This window comes from Myotis myotis, unplaced genomic scaffold (genome assembly GCF_014108235.1).
Source record: "Myotis myotis isolate mMyoMyo1 unplaced genomic scaffold, mMyoMyo1.p scaffold_m19_p_8, whole genome shotgun sequence".
In the NCBI taxonomy this organism is placed as follows: domain Eukaryota; kingdom Metazoa; phylum Chordata; class Mammalia; order Chiroptera; family Vespertilionidae; genus Myotis; species Myotis myotis.
Genome location: NW_023416390.1, coordinates 38,903,659 through 38,926,559, shown reverse-complemented (window position 1 = coordinate 38,926,559; position 22,901 = coordinate 38,903,659). Strand labels below are relative to the sequence as shown.

Sequence of the window (22,901 nt, the reverse complement as noted above, 5' to 3'; positions counted from 1 at the left end):
AGTCGGGCTGCTCTTTCCAGAACTGGCATCTCGCATGCCTGTCAGAATAGTCCCGCAGCAATTGTCAGGTTGGGAGCCCCCAACGCCTCTTCTTCACTTTAAACAATCTTGAACGGGACATTTAAAAAAATTGTTTTGGAATTTTGAGTTTGCAAAGCATCCGAACGACTGTCCCCTTTTCACAGACTGAGGGCCAAAGAGCAGCAGAGGCAGGTCCCATAATCTAGAATCCTTTTTCCCTCCCTCAGTGCCCGAGACCTCATCTGGCCCCTCTAGCTCCCAGGAGGGGCCAGAGGCAGCGTTCCTGCACCTGCCTGCCTCCTCAAGGACACCTTAGCCTCCAGCCTTCCAGGGGGGGCTGCAGCCTCCCCACCATGCGCCTGGGGCCCTGGCCCAGGAGTGGGGGGGTCCCAGGGTCCACGCTGGGGCTGTGGCCAATCCTGGGGATGACTTCGGTCCCCCCGCCCCAAGGCACCGGGGCTGCAGGCTGCGGGGCGGGTAGTCCAATGGGCAGCCTCGCTTGGGAGGCGGGCTCAGGCCGGAAGCCACCCCGCGGCACGGCAGCCCCGCGAGACGGCGCCCGCGCCCCCGCCCTCCCAGGCACCAGCTCCGCGGCCCAGGGCGGCAGGGGCCAACGCGCCGGGTCCCCGCCGCGCTCTTTGTCCCGGCCGCGCGCGCGGGCGGACGCGTGCACCCCCCCCGCACCCCCCCGAGGGAAGGGAGGCGCGGAGAGCGCGCGCGGGAGCAGCTCGCGCCCGCCGAGCGCCGGCGGCGCGCGCCCCCTCCGCCCGGCCCGCAGCGAGCACGCGCGCCGCGCCCGCCCCTCCCCCGCGCGCGCTCGGAACTTGCTGACTGCGCGGCCGGGAGGAGCCGAGCCGGGCGGCGGCGGCGGCGGGCGGCCACAGCGCGCGGGGGTCTCCCGCGTCCTCTCCGCCTCGCCGGGAGCTCGCGCCCTCGCCCCGCCGAGCTCCCCCTCCTCCGGCGGAGGCGCGGGGCGGCGCCACCCTCCGGCCGGAGCCCGGCACTGCACAGCCCCCTCCGACTTTCAATGTTCCACACTCCCCGGCCAGAGCCTCCTCGGCTTCTTTTTTTCCCTCCCCCCCCCTTTCCCCCCCCAGCTGCCTCCATTTCCTCAAGGAAGGGTTTTTTTCTCTCGCCCTCCCCCACACCGTAGCGGCGCGCGAGCGGGCCGGGCGGGCGGCCGAGGTAAGGCGGCGGGGCCGGGGGCCGCGTGGGGGCGGCCGGGGCGGCGGCGGTGGGGGAGGGGGCGGGGGCGGGCAGCTTTGTTCGCGCCGGGCGCCCGCGCCGCCGGTGTCCGCGAGCCGAGCCGCGGCGGGGCCGGCCGGCTGCTCGCATCACTTGGCGCCCGGCGCGGCGAGGCGAGCGCTGCCCCGGCCCCCGCGCGGCCCTCCCCACAAAGGGCCGCGGGGCTGCGTGGCCGCCGCCGGCCGCGGCTCGCCTCCGGGGGCGCGGAGATTTGTTGCACTTCTTGGGGCTTTGTTTGTTTGTTTGTTTTCCCCCCCTGATATTTTTTTTTCCCCCCCACCGTGATTTTTGGACAAAATGTCGGTCCGTGATGTGAAAATTGAGCGAGGAGCCCGGGTGGCACGGGGAGCTTTGCAGAAGGGGCAGTGGGGCTCCGGCGCTGCCCGGGGCGGCAGCTCGGGCTTGGCCGGGTGAACCCCCGCCGCCGGCCGCGGGGACGGCTCGAGCAGCTCGTGGGTGGGTTTTCGTGGCTTTTTAAATTCGCTCAGTGTGGTGTTGGAAGGCTTAACGTGCACCGAGGAGGAATCGCCGCCTTAAATAAGCATATGGGCGAGGAACGGGGTATGTTTTCCTCTCGGAAAGGGAATTTGGGAGCGTGGACCCATGTCAGTGGGTAAATATTTGGACGTTATTAGTGACTTTTTAACATTTTTTTTTTTTTCCCCAGCGAGATCTGTTATTGACAGTGTGTCATATGTTATGAATGCTCGTTGCCGAAGTTCCCTGGCAGATCTGTCTCCTGCCTTCGGAGAAAGTAGACAATTGATAGATTGTCCAAGGGCTGGGGGAAAAAAAAAAATGCGAGTGGGTTTTCTAACTTGAGTTGGGTGAACCCCTGAACGCTGCTGGCGTGGGGCACATCGCCGCCCCGGTAACCTTGCAGGACGATGGGATCGTGTGAACACTTTGGAAGCGTTTTCATTAAAATACGATTTTAGGGGACGGTTAAGGGAAGAAAAGGCTATGGGCTTATTTCTTAGACTTAACATTTCCTCTCCCCCCACCCCCACCCCCTTTTTTTTTTCTTTTTAAAAAAGTTTCCCAAGTACTAACTTCATCAAGATGTCCAGTGAGAGGCAGAGGTCCGATGATGAGAGCCCCAGCACCAGCAGTGGAAGTTCAGATGCAGACCAGCGAGACCCAGCCGCTCCAGAGCCTGAAGAACAGGAAGAAAGGAAGCCTTCTGCCACCCAGCAGAAGAAGAACACCAAACTCTCTAGCAAAACCACTGCGAAGTTATCCACTAGTGCTAAAAGGTAATGTGTCACCCAGGGATTTAGCACATTGTCAGGCTGTCTTCCGCGTGGCTCGACACTTGTGCTGGTCGTCGCAGCAGTTCAGCAGTATTTACTGGGATTTTTTATTTGTGCCAGAATGAGTTGTCATTCTTGAGGTGGCACATAAGCCACCTCCCTCGAGTTACACTTTTAAGCAAACTTATTCTGTGCTCTGGTAACTTCTGTAGCAGTGCCCTTGGGTAGAGATTGGACTGACATTCTGACAGATGGTTGAAGGAGTTGGCAAGGAAAATTGGGTGAACCCGGATTAGCTGGTCCATTGAGGATGCTCCTTTCTATGACTCGTATACTCTTCTTCTTTGAAGTGGACACTTCTGTGGGTCAGCAGAGCCTCTCCATGAAACTTAACCGTCATGTTTGCTAGAAATTTGTCAATTCAAGTCCTCAGCTGTATTTGAAAGCAGATTTGAAAAACTGCTTCAAATGTGCTTTCAGTTTTCCAAACCTGACCTTAAGTCATGCATCCCAGGTATTACTTTTTGTAGTTGAATTATGGTTATGCTTTCGAATTCCTTTGAGGGCAAATGAAACTGCTAAGTGCTACTTCCAGTTTTAGATGGCACTTGGTGATTGAAAACTTTCACTGTCATTGTGCCTTTTCCCTGAAAAACTTGTGGCTATGCTTGACACTTTAATACTCAACAGCAGGACAAACATATTTTGTTGGGTATAAGTGAAAGATCATTTGTCTCCTGTTGATTTTTATTATCTGTGATGGTGAAAATAATGTTCTGTCAAGTGGGACTCCCATCGGTGGTCGTAGTGGAATATCCATGAATTGTGGTAATTATACATCAAATGTACCTACAGTTTTAGTCAGTGTTGACATTTTGTTGATTTTTATTGATCACAACCAAAGGGAAAAAAAAATATAAAAATGATCAAATATTGGCATTTTGTAATGATTCAGAAATACTCTTATTTTTCTATGGATTTTCATCTCTTGTATCAACAATTGATATTAACGAACATATTTTATTAAATAACAGCAGTCTTTGGAATAATTTACAGTTTTTGTCAATTTATTGTAATCTGAGGAACATTTTAAACATCTTAAGCTTTGAGAGCATTTTAAATCTGAATAAAATCAATAATTGCCCCCCCCACCCTTTTCTCAAAGCAATATAGTATATCTTTTTATCTCCTTTCCCCCAAATTTATTAAATTTAAGTGCTGTACTTAAGATCAGGGAAAACAGATAAGGTTAGTGCCAAAGTCCTTTGGAAGTTTTTCACTGGTAAAGACATTTATAAATTTTAAACTTCTTTTTTACAGATAAAATACTGTCAGCACTATTAATGTGTAAGGGCAGTAGCTTGTTAATTTTTACCTTGGTAAACGTGACTGGAAGTCGTTGTCAAATATTCTAATGCTTTCCCTCCTCCCTTCTTGTCTCATTTGCATATAAGCTTGAAAAGAGAATTTCTTTGGTAAAAAGTGTTTTAAAACAGATTTTAGATCCTTTATTGAGTGCTATTGGAGGACTATTTCTCAAAACAGGTGTAAATGTCTTATTTATTTACAGTAGCAAGTGAGAAAAAAAGCTGCAAAGTTTCTGTTAAGGGATTTGGGTTATGCCTCTGAGAACAAAGAGGAAGCAGCCATGTTAGCATTACTGAAGGCAAAGCCAGCCTTGCATTTAACTGCATGGTGGTAGAGGGCAGTGTAATTCCCCGGTTATTCTGTAGACTATCGCAAATCCTTTTTGTCTGTTCTCATTTCACTAACAGAATTCAGAAGGAGCTAGCTGAAATAACCCTCGATCCTCCTCCTAACTGCAGGTAAGAAACAAATTTTGTTGATTTAATTTCAAATTGTGGAAAAATACCAAGAGGTTGATGTATCGTCCTTGGATGTGTGTGCTGCTGAAGAGGCTACATTTGCTTCTTTCCAGCTTTGCGAGTGGATTAAACAAACATTTTCTAGGGTGAATTAAGTACATTTGGGAGAAAAAAATGCGTTTTAGCATGTTGTATATACATGTTGGACTTGTGAATGTACTGATTTTGTGCTTTGTACTGAGATTGATTTGAACGGTGCTGATTTTTTCTGTTGTTGTATTTCTGTAGTGTGTGTTTATTCAGAAGTATATTGCAGAAACTTCTACAGTTTTTGCTGAGCTTTAAAGTTACTGCTTGTGTGCAATCTGAACTGACCTTCCAAATTTAGAAATCACTGAATGTGTTATAAAATGTAAATGCAGTAAATAAGAGTATAAGTTGTTTCTGTTTGGTTTATTCATTAACTTGCCGTAAGGACAAATTTCATGTGCTAAGCTAACGGTTTTAGTTGTTTTCTAGACAGTATATTGTTGGAATTATTTACATTTTAATCAAATGTCCTAATTACTTGGAAGAATTCTTAGTAATTTAGGTACTTGAAATAATGTGTATGAGAAGCAGTTAGATGAATTGGAATTTGTGGGAAGAATTTATATCAGTGAAACTCATGTCGAATAATTTAAGATTCTTGGTTGGTATAAGGTGCATTAAGATAACTGGTGGATAATTTTTTCCTTGAAACATTTTTTCAATTCCTCTTACTTAGTGCTTTGTTTTTCAGTAGTGACTTTATGGTTTTTAAAATTCATCAAACTTAGAGAAACAGTCTTGTAGATAACTTGCATAGAGATATGTGCTCAAGAGTGAGAGTGGCTGCTAGAAATAAGGCAGTGTTATGGTTTGATATGAGAATGTTTTCTTGTCTTACCTTTATTTTTGCTACAAGTTGTGTTCACTTGTGATGATGAGACCTATCTCTGAAGTATGTTTGAGATAGAATAGGGTACAATCCAATTGCTTCCTTCTATGTGTATTAACCGGATCCTCGGATAAGGTGATCGGATCCTGATTTATCCAGTGAATTAACAGTTTTGCTTATATTTGTCATCAGCTATTTCAGTTCCAAAAGGAAACAAGAATGCAAAATAATTTTAAATAGATAGTGGTATGTCAGATCTGAAAGTATTACTTACGACCTACGCTGTGCAGTAATGTAGCCACTAGCCATTTGTGGTTGTTGACCACTTCAGTTTAGTCCAAAATGAGATATGCCATAAGTGTGAAATACACATTGGATTTTGAAAACTTAGTACAAAGAAAAGTATGTAGAATAATCTTACCAATTTAAAAACATTTTTTATTACATGTTGAAATGATAATATTTTGTATATATTGGGTTATATAAAATCTGATTTAAAATTAATTTCACTTTTATTTTTTACCATTTTAATGTGGTTATTAGAAATTTTAATATTACATATGTGGTTTGCATTGTATTTCTATTGAACAGCACTGCTTTAATGGATAAATAAATCAAAATATTTTTAGGTGTCTAAATGGTATATGTCAAAGCTGTAGCCATTTAGGGAGGGGGTCAAGTTAAATTTGCTCTCTGAAGAATCCCTTAAATTGCAGTGTATTTGGGGATTTCCTATTATAAAAGATGCAAAGCGCTGTCCATTCAAAACTCTTCAGTGTTTTAAAATGGCACATAAGGTCAAACATTTTTAAAGGTTTCTGTTTCTTTTCTACAAATGGCCCAAACTAGTGTACTCGCATAAACTAGAGAGCCCAGTAGACATGTGTTGTATGTCTTTAGAGCAGTAGTGCAGCATTGCAGTTGCTGAAGGAATAGCGCTGTACAGTTTAATGCAGGAATGGTTCCACGTGGTCACTGAGGATTAGTTTAGAGGAAGTAGAATCTTTCTAGGAGATAGAAAGTTAACTTGTTTTTATTTTTCTCTTTTATTTTTCTGTTTTCATTGCAATTCGTGAGCGCTTCACATTTAATGATCAGACTAGTGAAGTAGCAAACCTTTGGGCTTGCTTGTGAGCAATAACATGGAATACATCATCTTTGATTTCCCTTGTCATAACTTATGTTTACCATTAACTATTGCAATGACATCTTTCAGTTCTTTAGTTCTTTTAGTATATGGGTGTTGGCAAAAGTAGGTTTACAGTTGTGAGTATGTGAAATACAATTTATTGTATTATTATTTAAGTATTATTTGTATTGCAGCTGTAAACCTACTTTTGCCCACCCCGTATGCATTTCTTTGTGACTGACTGATTAAAGCAAAAACAGACAGGAAATACGAGTCTTGGTAGAGGACTGGTAGTTTGGGGACAGTCTTCCATCTGACAAAAATATCCAGATACTTTTGTGTGTTTCATTATATGTCTTAAGATTCTTTTGGGTGGAATATCCTGTCGTTGTCCAGGAATTTGGAATATTCAGTGTTTAGTGGAGACATTTTAGGATTTTTGACAGCTAAGTCCAAATTTGTATTATATTTTTTACTCATGTCAGGTATGTGACACATTGCTAGTGTTCTTGTAATTCACAAGGTCATCAGTGAGAATTTTGGCTTCATAATGATTATATAGTTTAAATTTCTTCATTTATGTTATTAAAAATGGGATTCTATATTTATAAATTCTAGCACATGTGAATTCATATTGATTGAAATCAATGAAACCTAATTCTTTTGACTTTCATGTGTAGTTAATCAGAGTTCCATTATGGTTTTGAATATGATTTTTACAAGTTTGTCAAAGTATGTGACAGATTTAATTGTTCCTCAGGGAAGAAAAGAAAGTATATCTGTGTACATTTAGGAAAATGTTGAATGAAATACAAGAAAACTCAACAAAATCAAAATTATTCAGACTAAGATTTCCCTTAAACCACTTTCTATGTTGAATTAATAAAAGATTCTTTAGTTATTATCTAGCCATGTCTATATTGTATACACTCATGGTGATCTTAAGGTAGACTTAATTGTTGAATTATGTGTGTGGCTTTAAACTTGTTTGAATATATTTTGAGAGTATTAGTATTTCTTTTCCTGAGAGTATAAAAGTTTGCTAAACTGTTTATTTCCAGTGATTAGATGGCGTTTCAGTTTTTAGGTATTGAAGTGCCTAAGGCCAAAGCATCCTCAGCAAAGGCATAATATTTTGTGTCTTCAATTTATACTCTTTACATACTATAATCTAGATTAGGGTATAAATAGTTGATGAGAATGAAGGGAAATTGTATTTTGGGCATTTCCGTATGTTTTTAGAGAAAGTTAATGACTAGAATTGTTGAGTGAGGTGCTATTCAGACATTTAGGTTCCGCCTGTTTCCCAAAGTGTGTTCTTGTCCCCTCAGTTACCACTTGTACAAGTGACAAGAATACAGAAAGGTGCTGAATTTTTAAACTCAAACTCTACTTTTCCCCATATATATGAGACAAATATACATTCTTAAAATATTCTTTAATGTGTTCAGATTGAATTTATGTTAAAGTAGCTATTCAGGGACATTTGTAAATAGTTTTTGGATGTGGAAAAGGTTTATTGGAAGGAGGTGTTACAGTATCAAGTTAGAGTATTAATAAGTTCATAGTGCAAAACCTGAAAGCACATTTTGCTAACTTCCTTCTTTTTAAAAATAATTAATAAAAGGAGCAATTAAGTTCTAAACCAGAAGTTAGAAACCCTTGATTTAGTTATAACCCTCTGTCTGGGGATGAACGCTACCTCTGAGGGTTATTACCACTTTTCATCATTTTTTAGCAAAGACTAGTACTTGGCTGCTCAAAGAGTGATCTTCAGACGAGCAGCATCTGCATCATAGGTGAGATTGTTGGAATCTCGCCTTCCCCCACTGCAGAAGCACTGAATCCTAACCTGAATTTCAACAGGATTCCCAGGTGAATTGTATATACATTAAGGTTTGAAAAGCACCGGGCTGTCTGAGTTTATATCCCTGCTCCGGCACTTACTCACTATGTTACCTTAGATAAGTTATCGAATAGCTCTGTCTTTCGGTTTCCTTGGTTGTAAAATGGAGAGTAAAATGACACCCCCTTTTAGGTTTGGTGGGAGGAGCAGATGAGTTAATACGTTTTAGTTTTGTAACAATTATAAATCGGATTCATAAAGTGGGAGACATGGCTTTGCAGCTTTCCCTCACTCTTGCTTGCATTTTCTCCAGTATATTGGTGTCCTACCTTAGGAATAACTTCATTTCAGTCAGTTCGGCACCAGTTTATTAAGGACATATCAAGCAGTTGTTTGATGTTAGTAAAAGCAGTGGCTTAGAACTTGAATAAAAAAGAAAACATAAGAAAGTTGAGCAAAAATAAACAAATCGTATATCCCTTTTAAAGGAATATGAATAAAGTTAATGATACTTTTAGTTCAGTAGAGAATGCTTGACTGTCCAGGAAATTATAATGAAAAATCTTAAAATAAGGGTGATGGCTGTTTTCCCTTTTAAATATTTCATTATAAGAATTTGCAGTTTTACTGAGAATGAGATTATATCAGTATTTGTAAAATTTAGATTCTGAATTGATATAGTTTAGTTATCTAAACATAGTATTCTTTCCTTATCAGTGATCTAAGGAGAGATTTGGAAGGTTTTTCTAATTGGGGGATGAAGGCAGGTCATGATCAAAATAGCATGTGATATTGACATAGCTTTGTTGCTTGTTTATTCAGTAACTACTGGATTGTAAACCCACAGATATGGTTTTTCTGTTTTACTTATACATTTAATTGTTGGTATTGTTTATATTAGACAGTGTGAGCTATGTGAATGCACTCTATTTTATAAAACAAAATTCTGTCTCATGAATTCATCTAGTCATTTTATTTTCAATTCTTCAGAAAAATATCCTGAACCTGCCTTTTTATAAAAGTTAAATTGTAATTGGAAGCTTGATTTGTAAAACAGATAAAAATACAGAACTACTCTTAGGGAAGGTATTTTCCATCCTACCCTACTGTGGTCATCTACCAATGGTGAATTTTTATTTTATTATTAATTAACTTGGCATCAGTGTAGACCTCAAAAATCATGAGGATTTTTCTTGGCACTTGGACATTACTGATAAACTTAAATGTTTAAGTATTATTTGTATTGCAGCTGTAAACCTACTTTTGCCCGCCCCTGTATGCATTTCTTTGTGACTGACTGATTAAAGCAAAAACACAGTTGCAAATTCTTAATATGCTATATGAATGCTATATGCTATAATTATTTACTTGTTTGTCTACCTTCTGTAGGAGTTAGTCTTCTTTTGAAAGAAGGACTTTCATATATTTTTATGTCTTGCTTCACACAGTGCTTTTGCATATGAAGATTTGTTAATGAATAAATTGAAGTCTGTCAAATTAACAGAAATAGAAATTTAAGGCAAAATAATGACTTTGGAGTGAAGAAATATTAAATATCCCATATATTTTTTATTTTTTTCTTAATTGTAATTTTAATATTCAAAAGTATTCGGCTACCTTTTTTAATAAAAGAAAATTGAAAATCACATTAAGTATAATTATGTCCATCATATATGTCAGTGTAGCAGAAGAACTCAGTACTGCTGTGACAAATACTTTTTCCAAAAGAATGATATGATGGGAAACTATTCTTTTCTCTCAGAAGGCCATATTTCCATTAGGGTTCTATTAAGTTTAATGAAGATAATGTTATTAGAAAGTGGGTGGGAACACTGTGTGCATTTTCAAAAGTTATATGGTTACTTTGCAGCTAGCTACATGCAAGACTCCCAGATTGTTTTGTTCCTTTCTATAGGAAGCTGATTGGTACCTCATTCCCTCCTTGAATGAGTTCTTTAACAACAGATGGATATGTTTACTCATAAGAAAATCAACAAATCATTTTTGCTTGTATAGTGCAAGAATGAGAATGGAGAGCTTGATCTGCTATTCTCATCTTCCCTACAAAATTGAGTTTATAAACATGTAATAAAACCACTTGTAGATCTAGAGAAATAGAAAATGTTTTTTTCTCTTCCCATACTGCTTTTGACAGGGAAGTATACTTGACATTTTGTTAAAATCTATAAGAAGAAACATCTTTAAACTTTTGATCTTTCTTTTACCTATGGATGAGGGGTTCCATTTTTGCCTCCCTACTTGCCCCATTCCCAACCCATCCACAGTTGGCAATGCCTAGGTGACTTTTTTGCTTTTCACAATGGGATAGAAAGAGGCTGCTACTGACCTTTAGTGAGTAGAGGTCAGGGATGCTGCTAAATACCCTATAGTGCCTAGGACAACCCCTCACAACAAAGAATTATCTGGACTAAAATGTTGGTAGTGCTGAGGTTGAGAAATCCTGCTGTAGGTATTTATTTGATTCTCTTGAATTTGCATAGTTTGCTTTTTACCATTCCCTAGCTTATTAGTGATGCCTGCTTAATATATTCTCCTACACCTTCCTCAGAGCCGGTGTGCCCACCTCCCACGACTTTTGTGCTGTTGTTTATATTATACTAGAGGCCTGGTGCACGAAAATTCGTGCATGGGGGGGGGGGGGTGTCCCCTCAGCCTGGCCTGCACCCTCTCACAGTCCGGGATCCCTTGGGGGATGTCCTCATGCTGGCTTAGGACCGCTCCCCACTTATTTATTCATTCATTAATTCAGACATCCTTAGTGCTGCCACAGAGGTGGGAGAGGCTCCCGCCACCCCCACTGCACTCTCCAGCTATCAGCCCGGCTTCTGGCTGAGCAGCACTCCCCCTGCATTGAGCCTGTAGCTCCTGGTGGTCAGTGTGTGACACAGCTACCAGTTGTTCCGCCATTTGTTATATTTGCATATTACCCTTTTATTATATAGGATTACCTAATGTATGTATATGGTATTTTTTATGTGAACTCACAGAAATGGCTGTCTTGAATACCTGCTAAATTATGGTCTATTGAGGCCAGAAATGCTTACAATAGTATTTTTATATCTTTTATGTTTTCTACTACTTAATCATACCCCGACATGATCTAACTTTAGGCGGGTTGTGTTTGTGTTGTACTAGGAATATTGAAGTACCATCAAGGAGAAACGCCATTAGACAATCATCAAATTTCTGTTTTACATTTCATTTGGTTTTTATTTTTATCATTAAGACAATACAGAAATTATTTGTTTCTATTATTGTTATAAATTGACTTTATTTCAAACCTTAGGGGCCAGATGTGTTTCAGAATGCAGAAATTTTCAGATTTTAGAAAGGGAATATGCTGTGACTTTTGTATTTTATGCAACACCCTTCACGGGATCTGGGGCAGCACTCCATAATCAAACATATTCATATTTCTACACCAAAAATGTATGAGCATTCATACTAAGTGAGATAAATAGAGAATTCAGATAGTTTCAGGTTAGTTCATGTTTGGTGTTATTGCCAAATTATTTTGCTTCAAACTTATTTTTAAAAAACCTTTGATTTTTTTACAGAGCTTTTGGGATTCCAGAATTGTGTATAAGCAGTACTATTTCTATTACAATGATAAATTACTACAGCTATTTTACTCATGGAGAAAGGATTTTTTTGTTTGTTTGTTTGGTTTTTTTTTTAAATATATTTTATTGATTTTTCACAGAGAGGAAGGGAGAGAGATAGAGAGTTAGAAACATCGATGAGAGAGAAACATCGATCAGCTGCCTCCTGCACATCTCCCACTGGGGATGTGCCCACAACCCAGGTACATGCCCTTGACCGGAATCGAACCTGGGACCTTTCAGTCCACAGGCCGACGCTCTATCCACTGAGCCAAACCGGTTTCGGCAAGAGAAAGGGTTTTTTAAAGTCTTGCTCTATACTTGTCTTTCTTTTACCTGTTCCTAATAGCTGTTTTCAATTTCTCAGTTATTTTTGGATCATTGCTATTTGTTTTTATACAATTTGTACGCTTAACTAGAAAAAAATTTATATACTCCATTTTAGAATTTATTTCCCCTTAAGGTGAAACTATAAGTATCGATTTCTTTTTAAGTTATATTCTGTGTATATTGGATTACTTTTCCACTTTACCATCAAATATTGTCTTTTAATCATTCCATTTTTTTCTAGATATACAGAGAGGAAGATGTCCTTTAATACTTAAACACAGGACTTGCCATTTTTATGTATGCATTTTGTCTTGCAACATTTGAGGCAATTTGGCTGTAAAAGGGTACACTAAATTTTGCTAGCTATATTGCATTTAACAAACAACCTTAGAAGGGTTATAACATATAAACATAAAGCTTTATTTTTCTTGCTCATATGAAGTCCACTGTAGGTCCAGGAACTCTTCAGGGTAGCTCTTGGATGTGTTGACTTGAATCTATACTGCTTGCATCTTACAGCTCTGCTGTTTTGAACATGTGTCTAGGCAAGAGTCATGTGCCAACTTTTAAGTGCTTTGGTTTGGAAGTAGGACATGAATTAATCACATGGCCTCGACTAACTGTAGGGTGGCTGGAAAATGTGGGGGAGCTTATGGGAACTCAGTGAAAAATCAATTTCTCTGCCACACAGGATATATACTTCCATGAATAGATGACTTTCACTGTCACTGCAAAAGTGGAAAGAGGAAATAATTGAGCACCAGCCTGACACTGTTCTGAATTCCATAGTATAGTACCTGTTAATAAACTACCTTGTTTAATTTTCAAAACAACCCTACCAGTATGAAATAGGTGTCTTGTTTAAAATTCAAAACTGAATCTGAGAGTTGAGAAAATTGCCAGATGTCACAAATGTAGTTCATAGAACAGATCAGGGCAAAAATCGAGGCTTGCTTTTGACATGCAAGTAAGCACTGGTGCTTTAGTATAGTGCTGCTTGAGAAATCTGGTAAAAGGATTCAGAGTTGATTACGGGTCTGGAGGTGCATGCTTAGTGTAAATAAATATATCTCACTTGTTTGCTTATAGTCTCTTGAAGGTTCCAAAATACTGTTTCTTTAGAGGTTTTAGAACTTGGCAGGTATGGTAAGTTGGAGAAAAGTAAGCTTCCTTCTTGGTCTTGGGGGGGGCTAGGTTCTTTTTCTTCTTTTTAAAAAATTATTTAGAAGCATTATCTTTTCAGGGAGCATTCTCCAACTCTCCAGCTTTCTTGCCCTGTTCGCTTTCCTTGTAAGGAGGAAGGTAAGGGATTGAATATGATCTTAATGGAAAAGGCAAATCTTTGTTCTCTGCCTTGTAGTTCTTTCTCTATGGCTTTCCTGTTGGCTAAGGAATAACTTCTAATCTACCTCTACCTTTTTCTTTGGGGTATTGTGAAGCAGTCGATGTCCATGAAATTGCTTTGAAGTTGGAAAAAAATCTTTCTGCAGATGAGAATTTTTAGCTTTATGGAGAAAAGCCCCAATCACGTAGGATTTTATGAGAATTTTTTTACTGATTTCTTAGCAACATGTTCACTTACTATTTTTTAATACTAGTACTAGATCTACTTTTTTACAGAAATTTGGTATTATATGACATTCCTTAATTTTGTCTTGTTTTACATAGGTTCGTAGTTTATGTAAGTACTGTTTTTCCTAAGCTTGTAAATTTGTACAGAAATTATTCCTAGATATTAATATGGGAATTTGCTTTTTTTCTTAATTAAGTCTCTTTGGAAGTGGAACTGAGGAAAATGTTTTTATGGGTGACCTGCAAGGTTTATATGGTTCATTTTAGATTGATGAACGTAATGAGTTTTACAGTTCACTTGTGCCTTGCATTTTGTCTAAATGCAATATAAAGCTAAGTTGGAAAGTTTTGAGATTTTTCTCTCTGTTAACATTTCATGGGTTTTATAAGGGTGTTTAGGTAAATAGCATAAGCTTGTTTTCAGTGCCTGTTTTGGATGGTCAGTAGAAAGTGATTAACCTTATGAATAATAACTATAGAGTCAAATTTCTAGGATCATTTAAATTTTTTAAAATGCCAGTTCCCTCTGTTTGGTCTCTGGTGTATATAATAATTGTTTTAATTTTATGGTTACTTGCAACAAATAAAACTCTGAAAGGAACTGCAATAGTGCTATGTTCCTTCATTGTCCGAGGTTTAGTTTGCCTGTTTGGGAGGGATTTGGGTCATTTATGCCATTCCAAAGTTTCTTTGCTGCTTCACTGTCCCAGAACAAATATACTTTGTCATTCTGTTTAACTTCTTGCTTGTCGGGGGAAAAATAAAGACATCTCTAGTCTGAAATTGCTTTTGGGAGCATAACTCCACATGTTTTGGTCTGAATGAAAGGCCTAGGGAAACATGAATTTTGTTACCTTTTTATTTTATTTTCCTTTACTTATAAATCATCGTGATGATCCTCCTGTTACATCCATGCGTCTCACTTTTTGTAAACACCATTCATCCCCTTTCTGAGGGTGGTTATTTGTAGTTTGTTTTGCCATTTACAATCTTATAGGTCCTTTACAAATGGATCATTTTTTCACATTAAATTTTAGTAGGTCAAGAATCCATTTATTCAGGGTCCCTTTAGAGAATCGATCATAGAGATTGTCACTACATATTGTTTATAGCTTCCTGTTGCTTTCTGTAGTCTTCTCAATTTAAACAAGCAACCACAAAATATAGAGGGCACCATAAGGCCTTAACTTTATGGTTTTATTTTTGTTTCACACTTGTTTCTAAGGGTATTGGTAATATTTGTTGGATTTGAGATGTATATGCTTGTAGTAAATTCACTTGCTCTAATAATGAGGGAAAATCTGGCATTTTGAAGGGTTCAGACACAAACTTAGATGCTTGTGATCAATGTGGAATTCAATGGCAGTTTTAACTAGAGTACCTTTAGATTTTCTTTGTTTTATTTACACCAGTGTCTGTTTAAACATTTAAAATACATTTCTGTTATATCCTCCCAGATGCCTAATATCTTCAGATCCATTAGAGGACTGTGCCAAGTATTCATTTTGTTTTTAAACCCTAAAATAAATATGCTGCAAATGATCTCTTTTCCCTCCTGCTGAGGTTTCTTAATTTTTGAAAATTAACTTTTTATTATGGAGAACTTGAAACATACAAAAGTAAACAGACTTGTATGATGAATCCCCATGGAGCCTTCACCCAGTTTGAATAGTTACTAACCCTGACCAACTTTGTTTCATTTATAAACCCCTCCATTTCACCCTCCGTATTATAATGAGGCAAATCTCAGACATCATTTAATCTGCATTTTTAAGAACAGATATTTCAGTATGCATTTTCAAAAACTAAGGACTCCGTTTTAACCACAATGTCATTAACACACCTAAAATTTTTTATTGTTGTTAATCCTCAACAGAGGATATTTTTCCCTTTGATTTTTAGAGAGTTGAAAAGGAGGGATGGAGGGGAGAGGGAGAGAAAGAGAGATACATCAGTGTGAGAAAGAGACATTGATTGGTTGCCTTCTGCACTCAGCTCAACCGAGGCAGCGATCAAACTTGCAGCCGAGGTACGTGCTTTTGACTTGGGATTAGAACCCTCAACCCTTCGGTGCGCGGGCCCACGCTCTAACCATTGAGAAACACCAGCCAGGGCAACACACATACAATTTTATCTAAGTTCCTCGGTTGGTCACTGTTCAGATTTACAAGTGTTTCATGAATGTCCTAGAAAATTCCCACCTTCCTCCTCCTTGACTTATTTGAATCAGTTTTCAAATAAAGTAGACACATTGTGATTGGTTGATGTCTTTTATATTCTTCTAATCTATACATTCCCCCTTTTATTTCATTTTTGAAATTTATTTAATGAAGAAATGGGGCTGTTTCTCAGAACCTGGATTTGGCTTACTGCATTCCTATAGTGTAGTTTAATATCTTTGTTTGTGTTCAGTGTTTCCAGTAAATTTGGGAGTTAGGTCAAGAGGCTTTATCAAGCCCGGCCAGTGTGGCTTAATTTGGTTGAACATCATCCCATGCACCAATAAAGAGGTCACTGATTGGACTCCCAGTCAGGGCACAGGCCCAGGTTGCAGGCTCGATCCCCAGTAGGGGGGTGTGCAGGAGGCAACTGATTGGTGTTTCTCATCAATGTTTTTATCTCTCTCTCCCTTTCCCTTCCTCTCTCTCTAAAACCAATAAAAACATATTAAAAGTAATAATATATAAAAAAAGGCTTGCTCAAATTCAGGTGTGACATGATTATTATTTTTTGGACAAAGCTACTTCAAAGGTGGCAGTATGCTTTTCTGTCAGGAGACACATAAGTTCTGGTGGTCTTTGGGATACTGGCAGTCTTTGGAATATATCTCTAAAGAGAAACTTACCTACAAGTATTTGGTTACTCAGTTGGGTAAGTTACATAAATGAAGGCAGAATAAATGCTTAATTTTTTGCTTGTTTACCAATTTTGTTTTTATTTCTCTTTCACAATAATAAGTTGGTTCCCTAGTATCCTTTTCAGAATCATTGTGAACTTATAGTTACTGTTTCAATCCGTTGCATTACTTTAGTATAGTGCCATTATAATTTGTGCTCCGATGGGGTCCCTCGGTGTGGCCTGCAGGGTGCAGCTCCTGTGTTGAGCGTCTGTCCCCTGGTGGTCAGTGAGCGTCATAGCTACCAGTCGACCGGCCAATGACCGGTTGCTTAGGCTTTTATATATATAGACTAGAGGCCTGATGCATGAAATTCGTGCAAGAGTAGGCCTTTGCAGTCACAGCTGCCTAAATCCCCCCCTCACAGCTGCGGGCAGCTGCCTGGATCCTGCGGCTGCAGCCCCGGCTTCATCCTGGAAAGACGTCTGGTCTAATTAGCATATTATGCTTTTATTATTATAGATACAGACTAGAGGCCTGATGCATGAAATTTGTGCTCAGGTAGGGTCCCTAGGCTTGGCCGGCGATAGGGGCTGATTAGGGCCTTCCTTCTGGCTGCTGGCGGGGGCCTTCCTTCATTCCGTGCCGCCCCCTGGTGGTCAGCGCATATCATATAGTGAGCGATCGAACTCCCAGTTGAACTCCTGAGGGGACACTTTGCATATTTGCCTTTTATATACATAGATAGACCTTCTTAATTTTAAGTAAACTTCAACTTAAATTGCTTTGCCTTAGAAAACTTTGGGTATATAAAAATTGCATGGATATATTTGGTGGTAAAATAATGCAAATAATACATTCAACTTAACATTTGCCCTAGTTATTATTTTGAAAACGGAATACTTACTGAAGTTACTGTTTTAAAAAACTGACATTCTCCTAGCCACCTCTTCATCATTTGTCAGGGGCCAATTAATATCTTAGCATTAAAATAACTGAAATATCTGTATTAGAACTAAAGTTCTGTTTTTAAGTTCCAAAATAAAATAGATCAAGGTGGAATGCAAAGACCTTTATTAGAGTCAACTTAATTTACACAAGAATTGAGTATTAAAAATTAACATTATTATCTAAATATACAAGGCAAGTAACCTTCTTTGTCTACTTACACTGTTTCTCATCTGGGCTTCCCTTGGCATTTGGACTGGGTTGTGCTTTGCCTTGGAAATAATTGAGTATCCCTGGACTCTGCTGACTAAATTTGAGTAGAGCCCCTCCCAGTATTGTGGCGGCCAGAAATTACCCCTTCCTCTCATTTCCAAATGTCTTGGGGGAGAAAGAGTTATTACTGGTCTAGATTCCAATGTAATGAGAGCAAATCATAATGCTGTAATAAAAATATTTTTATCGAGTGTTGCTTCAAGTAATGTATAATAATTTGTCATAGATTTCTTATGTAAAGTCTATCATGACCAAATATGTATGATTTTACTGCATATGTAATTATCTTCTATGCAAAAAATGGTATTTTCTTCCTCTAGCAATTAACTCTTTACACCTTCCCCAAACTTTGAAGTCTTATACTAAATATGAACTTTATGCATGAGCTTAACATGTACATATACCCATGTTCTTGCAAATATGTATCTTTGTATATTCTTTTGATCTTTTCATTATTAGTGAATTTAATTTTATTAATTGGAAAACCTGTGTTATTAGAGGAGGTTTCTGCTAAGGCCATTGTCTCAAACTGAACTTTTTCTTTTCTTTTGCCTCTAGCCCAGGGGTGGGCAAACTTTTTGACTCGAGGGCCACAATGGGTTCTTAAACTGGACCGGAGGGCGGAACAAAAGCATGGATGGAGTGTTTGTGTGAACTAATATAAATTCAAAGTAAACATCATTACATAAAAGGGTACGGTCTTTTTTTTTTTTTTTTTAGTTTTATTCATTTCTTCTCAGTCCTCACCCGAGGATATGTTTGTTGATTTTAGAGGGAGAGAAAGAGAGAGAGAGAGAGAGAGAGAGAGAGAGACACACACACACACACACACACACACACACACACGTGCGCGCATAGAGGTATCGATGTAAAGAAACATCGATTGGTTGCCTCCTGTATGACCAGGAATCGAACCTACAACCTTTTTGGTATACAGGACACTTGAGCTAGCAGGCCGGGCCAGCCTCTTTCTAATTACTAACCTCTTCCTGTTTATAAAAGATTTATTATTAAAGCCCATTTAATTGTGATCTTTTTTCTCCTTATCCCCTATCTGGCTTCCCATATTTCTTTAATTTATTGATATCTATCTATATCTATCTATCTATCTATCTATCTATCTATCTATCTATCTATAGATATAGCCTCCTCTATTTTTCTGTCTTGTATGTCTTTCATCTTTTTAATTTGTTTTTTCCTTTTCTATTTTAATTATGCCATTTGGTAATCTAGTTGGTAATATTTTCTTCATGACTTACTTTAATTTCTTTTCGTTTTAGGTGCCCACATTCTTATGTCCCTTTACTTTCAACTTATTTTTTTACCACAGCTGAAATTTCCTCTATCTCCTATTTTCTCTTCTTCAGTATTTATTATTTCCTCCCCCGTGTGATATATATCCTTTTTTCACCCTTGTATGTTCTATCCCTTTTTATCTCCCCTGGGCACTCATGCTGTATTTGTCAACTCTGCTGCTTGATTCTGGAATTCCCTCAGAAATGTCAGTGGTTGTCCATCAAAATTTTCTGCATCAGGCTCCTAACTTATCTTTATTTTTATCTTCCACTTACCTATAAAAGACCTATGCTCTAGGAAAAGTGGTTTGTTTCCCACCTCCCAGGCATAGCATGGGTTTTCTAGGCTCAGCATTCTTGTTTATCATCTCTCATTGTCTAGAATGGCTGTCATCCTCCAAAGAGTCATGATCCTTTAAGGCAGCGGTTCTCAACCTTCCTAATGCTGTGACCCTTTAATACAGTTCCTCATATTGTGGCGACCCCAATTTCATTGTTACAAATTGAACATAATTAAAGCATAGTGATTAATCACAAAAACAATATATAATTATATATTCAATATGTGTTTGCCGATGGTCTTAGGCGACCCCTGTGAAAGGGTTGTTCGACCCCCAAAGGGGTCGCGACCCACAGTTTGAGAACCGCTGCTTTAAGGCATATTTCAAAACTTGCTTCTCTCTTTTGAGAGACTTACACATCATTTCTGCTGCTACTCATCGCCTCTTGTCATGTGATCTCTCTTTCCATCTGGACTGGGCACCAGAACTGGATATGGATCTTATGTTTGTTTCTTTATGTTTTTAGACTTAGTATAATGCTCTTGCACTACATTTTAGAATAATTTTAATAAACTTATTAGTTGAAAGTAACCCTAAAACTAGCCAAATTCTCAGAGTGTAGAGCACTATAGGAACCCTGTTTAGACCATATATCCTGGTTTATATCTATTGTCTTGGTGTAATTATTAATAGCATTTCCTTTCACTTTCAGAAATGCCCTAGATTATATGATAAATTACAGGGTTACCTTACCCTGATGCTATGTATTGGGGCAGTATTGGTTGGGCTTGGTGAATCAAGAGATTCTTGTAATCAACAATTATCAAAAGCAGAGATTCTGATTCAGTTAGTCCAGTGGAGGTCTCAGTGTGCATTTTAGGAAGCATGTCTCTTAGGATTCAGGTACCAGCAGCGTTCCGGTCATAATTTGAGAAGTAGTATTCTGAGGATTAAGGTCTTAGTTGGGATGTGGAGAGTGGGGAAGGGGAAGGGGAGATAATGAAATATCATTTATTCTCTGTGAAGCTAGAGATCAGTTAAGACAGTGGTTCTCAACCTTCTGGCCCTTTAAATACAGTTCCTCATGTTGTGACCCAACCATAAAATTATTTTCGTTGCTACTTCATAACTGTAATGTTGCTATTGTTATGAATTGGAATGTAAATACCTGATATGCAGGATGGTCTTAGGCGACCCCTGTGAAAGGGTCGTTCGACCACCAAAGCGGTTGCAACCCACAGGTTGAGAACCACTGAGTTAAGACCATGTTTCTTACTTGATTGTAACGGCTCACTATTTCTTCTTCTTCTTTTTTTTTTTTTAATATATTTTATTGATTTTTTACAGAGATGAAGGGAGAGGGATAGAGAGTTAGAAACATCGATGAGAGAGAGAAACATCGATCAGCTGCCTCCTGCACACTCCCTACTGGTTATGTGCCTGCAATCAAGGTACATGCCCATGGCTGGAATTGAACCTGGGACCTTTCAGTCCACAGGCTGATGCTCTATCCACTGAGCCAAACCGGTTAGGGCATGCCTCACTATTTCTTAAACACCCCATACTTTGATTGCCTGTCATGATAGAAAAGTATGGGTAAAAGTCTGTGGAAGGAGTCTACTAAACATTAAGGCTTTTGTACACACATCTGCATAGCCAATGAGTTAATGAGGGCATGAAATTTTGGTGCAAACAGCTGAAAATAGAAGTAAATAAGAACTTATTAATATACAACTTTAGAAGTTGATGATGTGAGCTGAAAGCACCAGAGACCCCTAAATCTCCCTAATACAGGTATTTAATTATAAAAATAAGAAAAAAAAATAACTAACAGCTGTCTCTTCAGATAATCAACGGAGGATCATTGATTCATTTGAAAATATAAATCTACACTAATAAAAGACAAACATGCAAATTGACTGTACCTTCACTATGCCCTAAGCCACGCCCACCAGCCAATCAGAGTGGCTATGTGCAAATTTAACCCAACCAAGATGGCGGCCAGCAGCCACGGAGCTGTAGCAAGCAGGAGGCTTGGTTGCCCCAATGATGGAGGAAGCCAAGCTTCCCGCTTGCCACGGCGGCTCTGAGCTCCACTCAAAGTAACAAAGTTTCAATTATAGAAGGTAAATAAACCCCAGATATCTGCTTTCAGCCTGCCGTGGCCACGGAGCTGGAGCAAGCCAGAGGCTTCCCTCCTGCCGGTCCTGGCCAGCTCTGAGCTCCTCTCAAGGCTACAAAGTTTCAATTATAGAAGGTAAATAAATCCCAAAATAAAAAAAAAGAAAAGGAAAAAAGGAGAGGCTGGTAGCTTCCGTCGCCGGGGGGCTTGGCCAGCCTGAAAACGGCCCTCAGCCCCTCACCCAGACTGGCCAGGCACCCCAGTGGGGACTCCCCACCCTAAAGGGGGTATGGCCAGCCTGAAAACAGCCATCAGCCCCTCACTCAGGCTGGCCAAACCTCCATGGGGTGAGGGTCCCCACTGGGGGAGAGGGGGGCTTAACCAGCCTGCAAACAGCCATCAGCCCCTTACCCAGGCTGGCTAGGCACCGCAGCGGGACCCCCACTCTGATCCGGGACACCCTTCAGGGCAAACCAGCCGGCCTCCACCCATGCACCAGGCCTCTATTTTTATATAATAAAAGGGTAATATGTAAATTGACCCTAACAGCAGAATTACTGGGAATGACTGGTCACTATGACACACACTGACCACCAGGGGGCAGACGCTGAATGCAGGAGCTGCCCCCTGGTGGTCAGTGTGCTCCCACAGGGGGAGCTCTGCTCAGCCACAAGCTAGGCTGATGGCTGCCAGTACAGCGGTGGTGGTGGGAGCCTCTCCTGCCTCCTCAGCCGCACTAAGGATATCCGACTGTAGCTTAGGCCTGCTCTCCACTGGCAAGTGGACATCCCCTGAGGGCTGCTGGGCTGCCAGAGGGATGTCTGACTGCCAGCTTGGGCCCGATCCCCCCAGGGAGCGGGCCTAAGCCAGCAGGTGGACATCCTCCAAGGGGTCCCAGACTGCAAGAGGGCACAGGCCAGGCTGTGGGACCCCCCTGAGTGCACAAATTTTTGTGCACTGGGCCTCTAGTTAGATTTATAAAATAACTTTAAAAATTTATAATTTTGTTAAATATGTTTATTTATGGATTTACTAGTAAGATATTTTAAACTTCTAAGTGGTAGGTATTTCCCGTGTTATTTTATTCTCGAGCCGTGGTCGGCAAACCGCGTGTCGCGAGCCACATGCGGCTCTTTGGCCCCTTGAGTGTGGTTCTTCCACAAAATACCACGTGGGGGTGTGCACATACAGTGCAATTGAAACTTCGTGGCCCATGCACAGAAGTCAGTATTTTGTGGAAGAGCTGGTATATTATGGAAGAGCCACACTCAAGGGGCCAAAGAGCCGCATGTGGCTCGTGAGCCGCAGTTTGCTGACCACTGTACTAGAGCATAGGAAAAGATGGAAAACTACCTTAAACATATTTTGAGGCAAATATCTAA

The 22,901-nt window shown here is 40.1% G+C and overlaps 1 protein-coding gene across 3 annotated transcripts in view; it reads left to right on the top strand.

Annotated features, from left to right (window-relative positions):
* The first annotated feature begins 861 nt into the window (after positions 1 to 861).
* UBE2E3 (ubiquitin conjugating enzyme E2 E3) overlaps positions 862 to 22,901 on the top strand; it is a 90,666-nt gene continuing 68,626 nt past the window's right edge. For 2 of the 3 annotated variants that reach the window (XR_004969263.1, XM_036319157.1), the window contains exons 1-3: positions 862 to 1,206; positions 2,304 to 2,522; positions 4,295 to 4,345. Coding sequence is in view for 2 of the 3 variants with exons in the window: in XM_036319157.1 (XP_036175050.1) it covers positions 2,329 to 2,522; positions 4,295 to 4,345 (245 nt within the window). In the remaining variant the exon portion in view is untranslated. Of the gene's footprint in view, positions 1,207 to 1,497; positions 1,828 to 2,303; positions 2,523 to 4,294; positions 4,346 to 22,901 lie in introns of those variants that run through there. The other variant, XM_036319158.1, reaches the window with a different exon arrangement.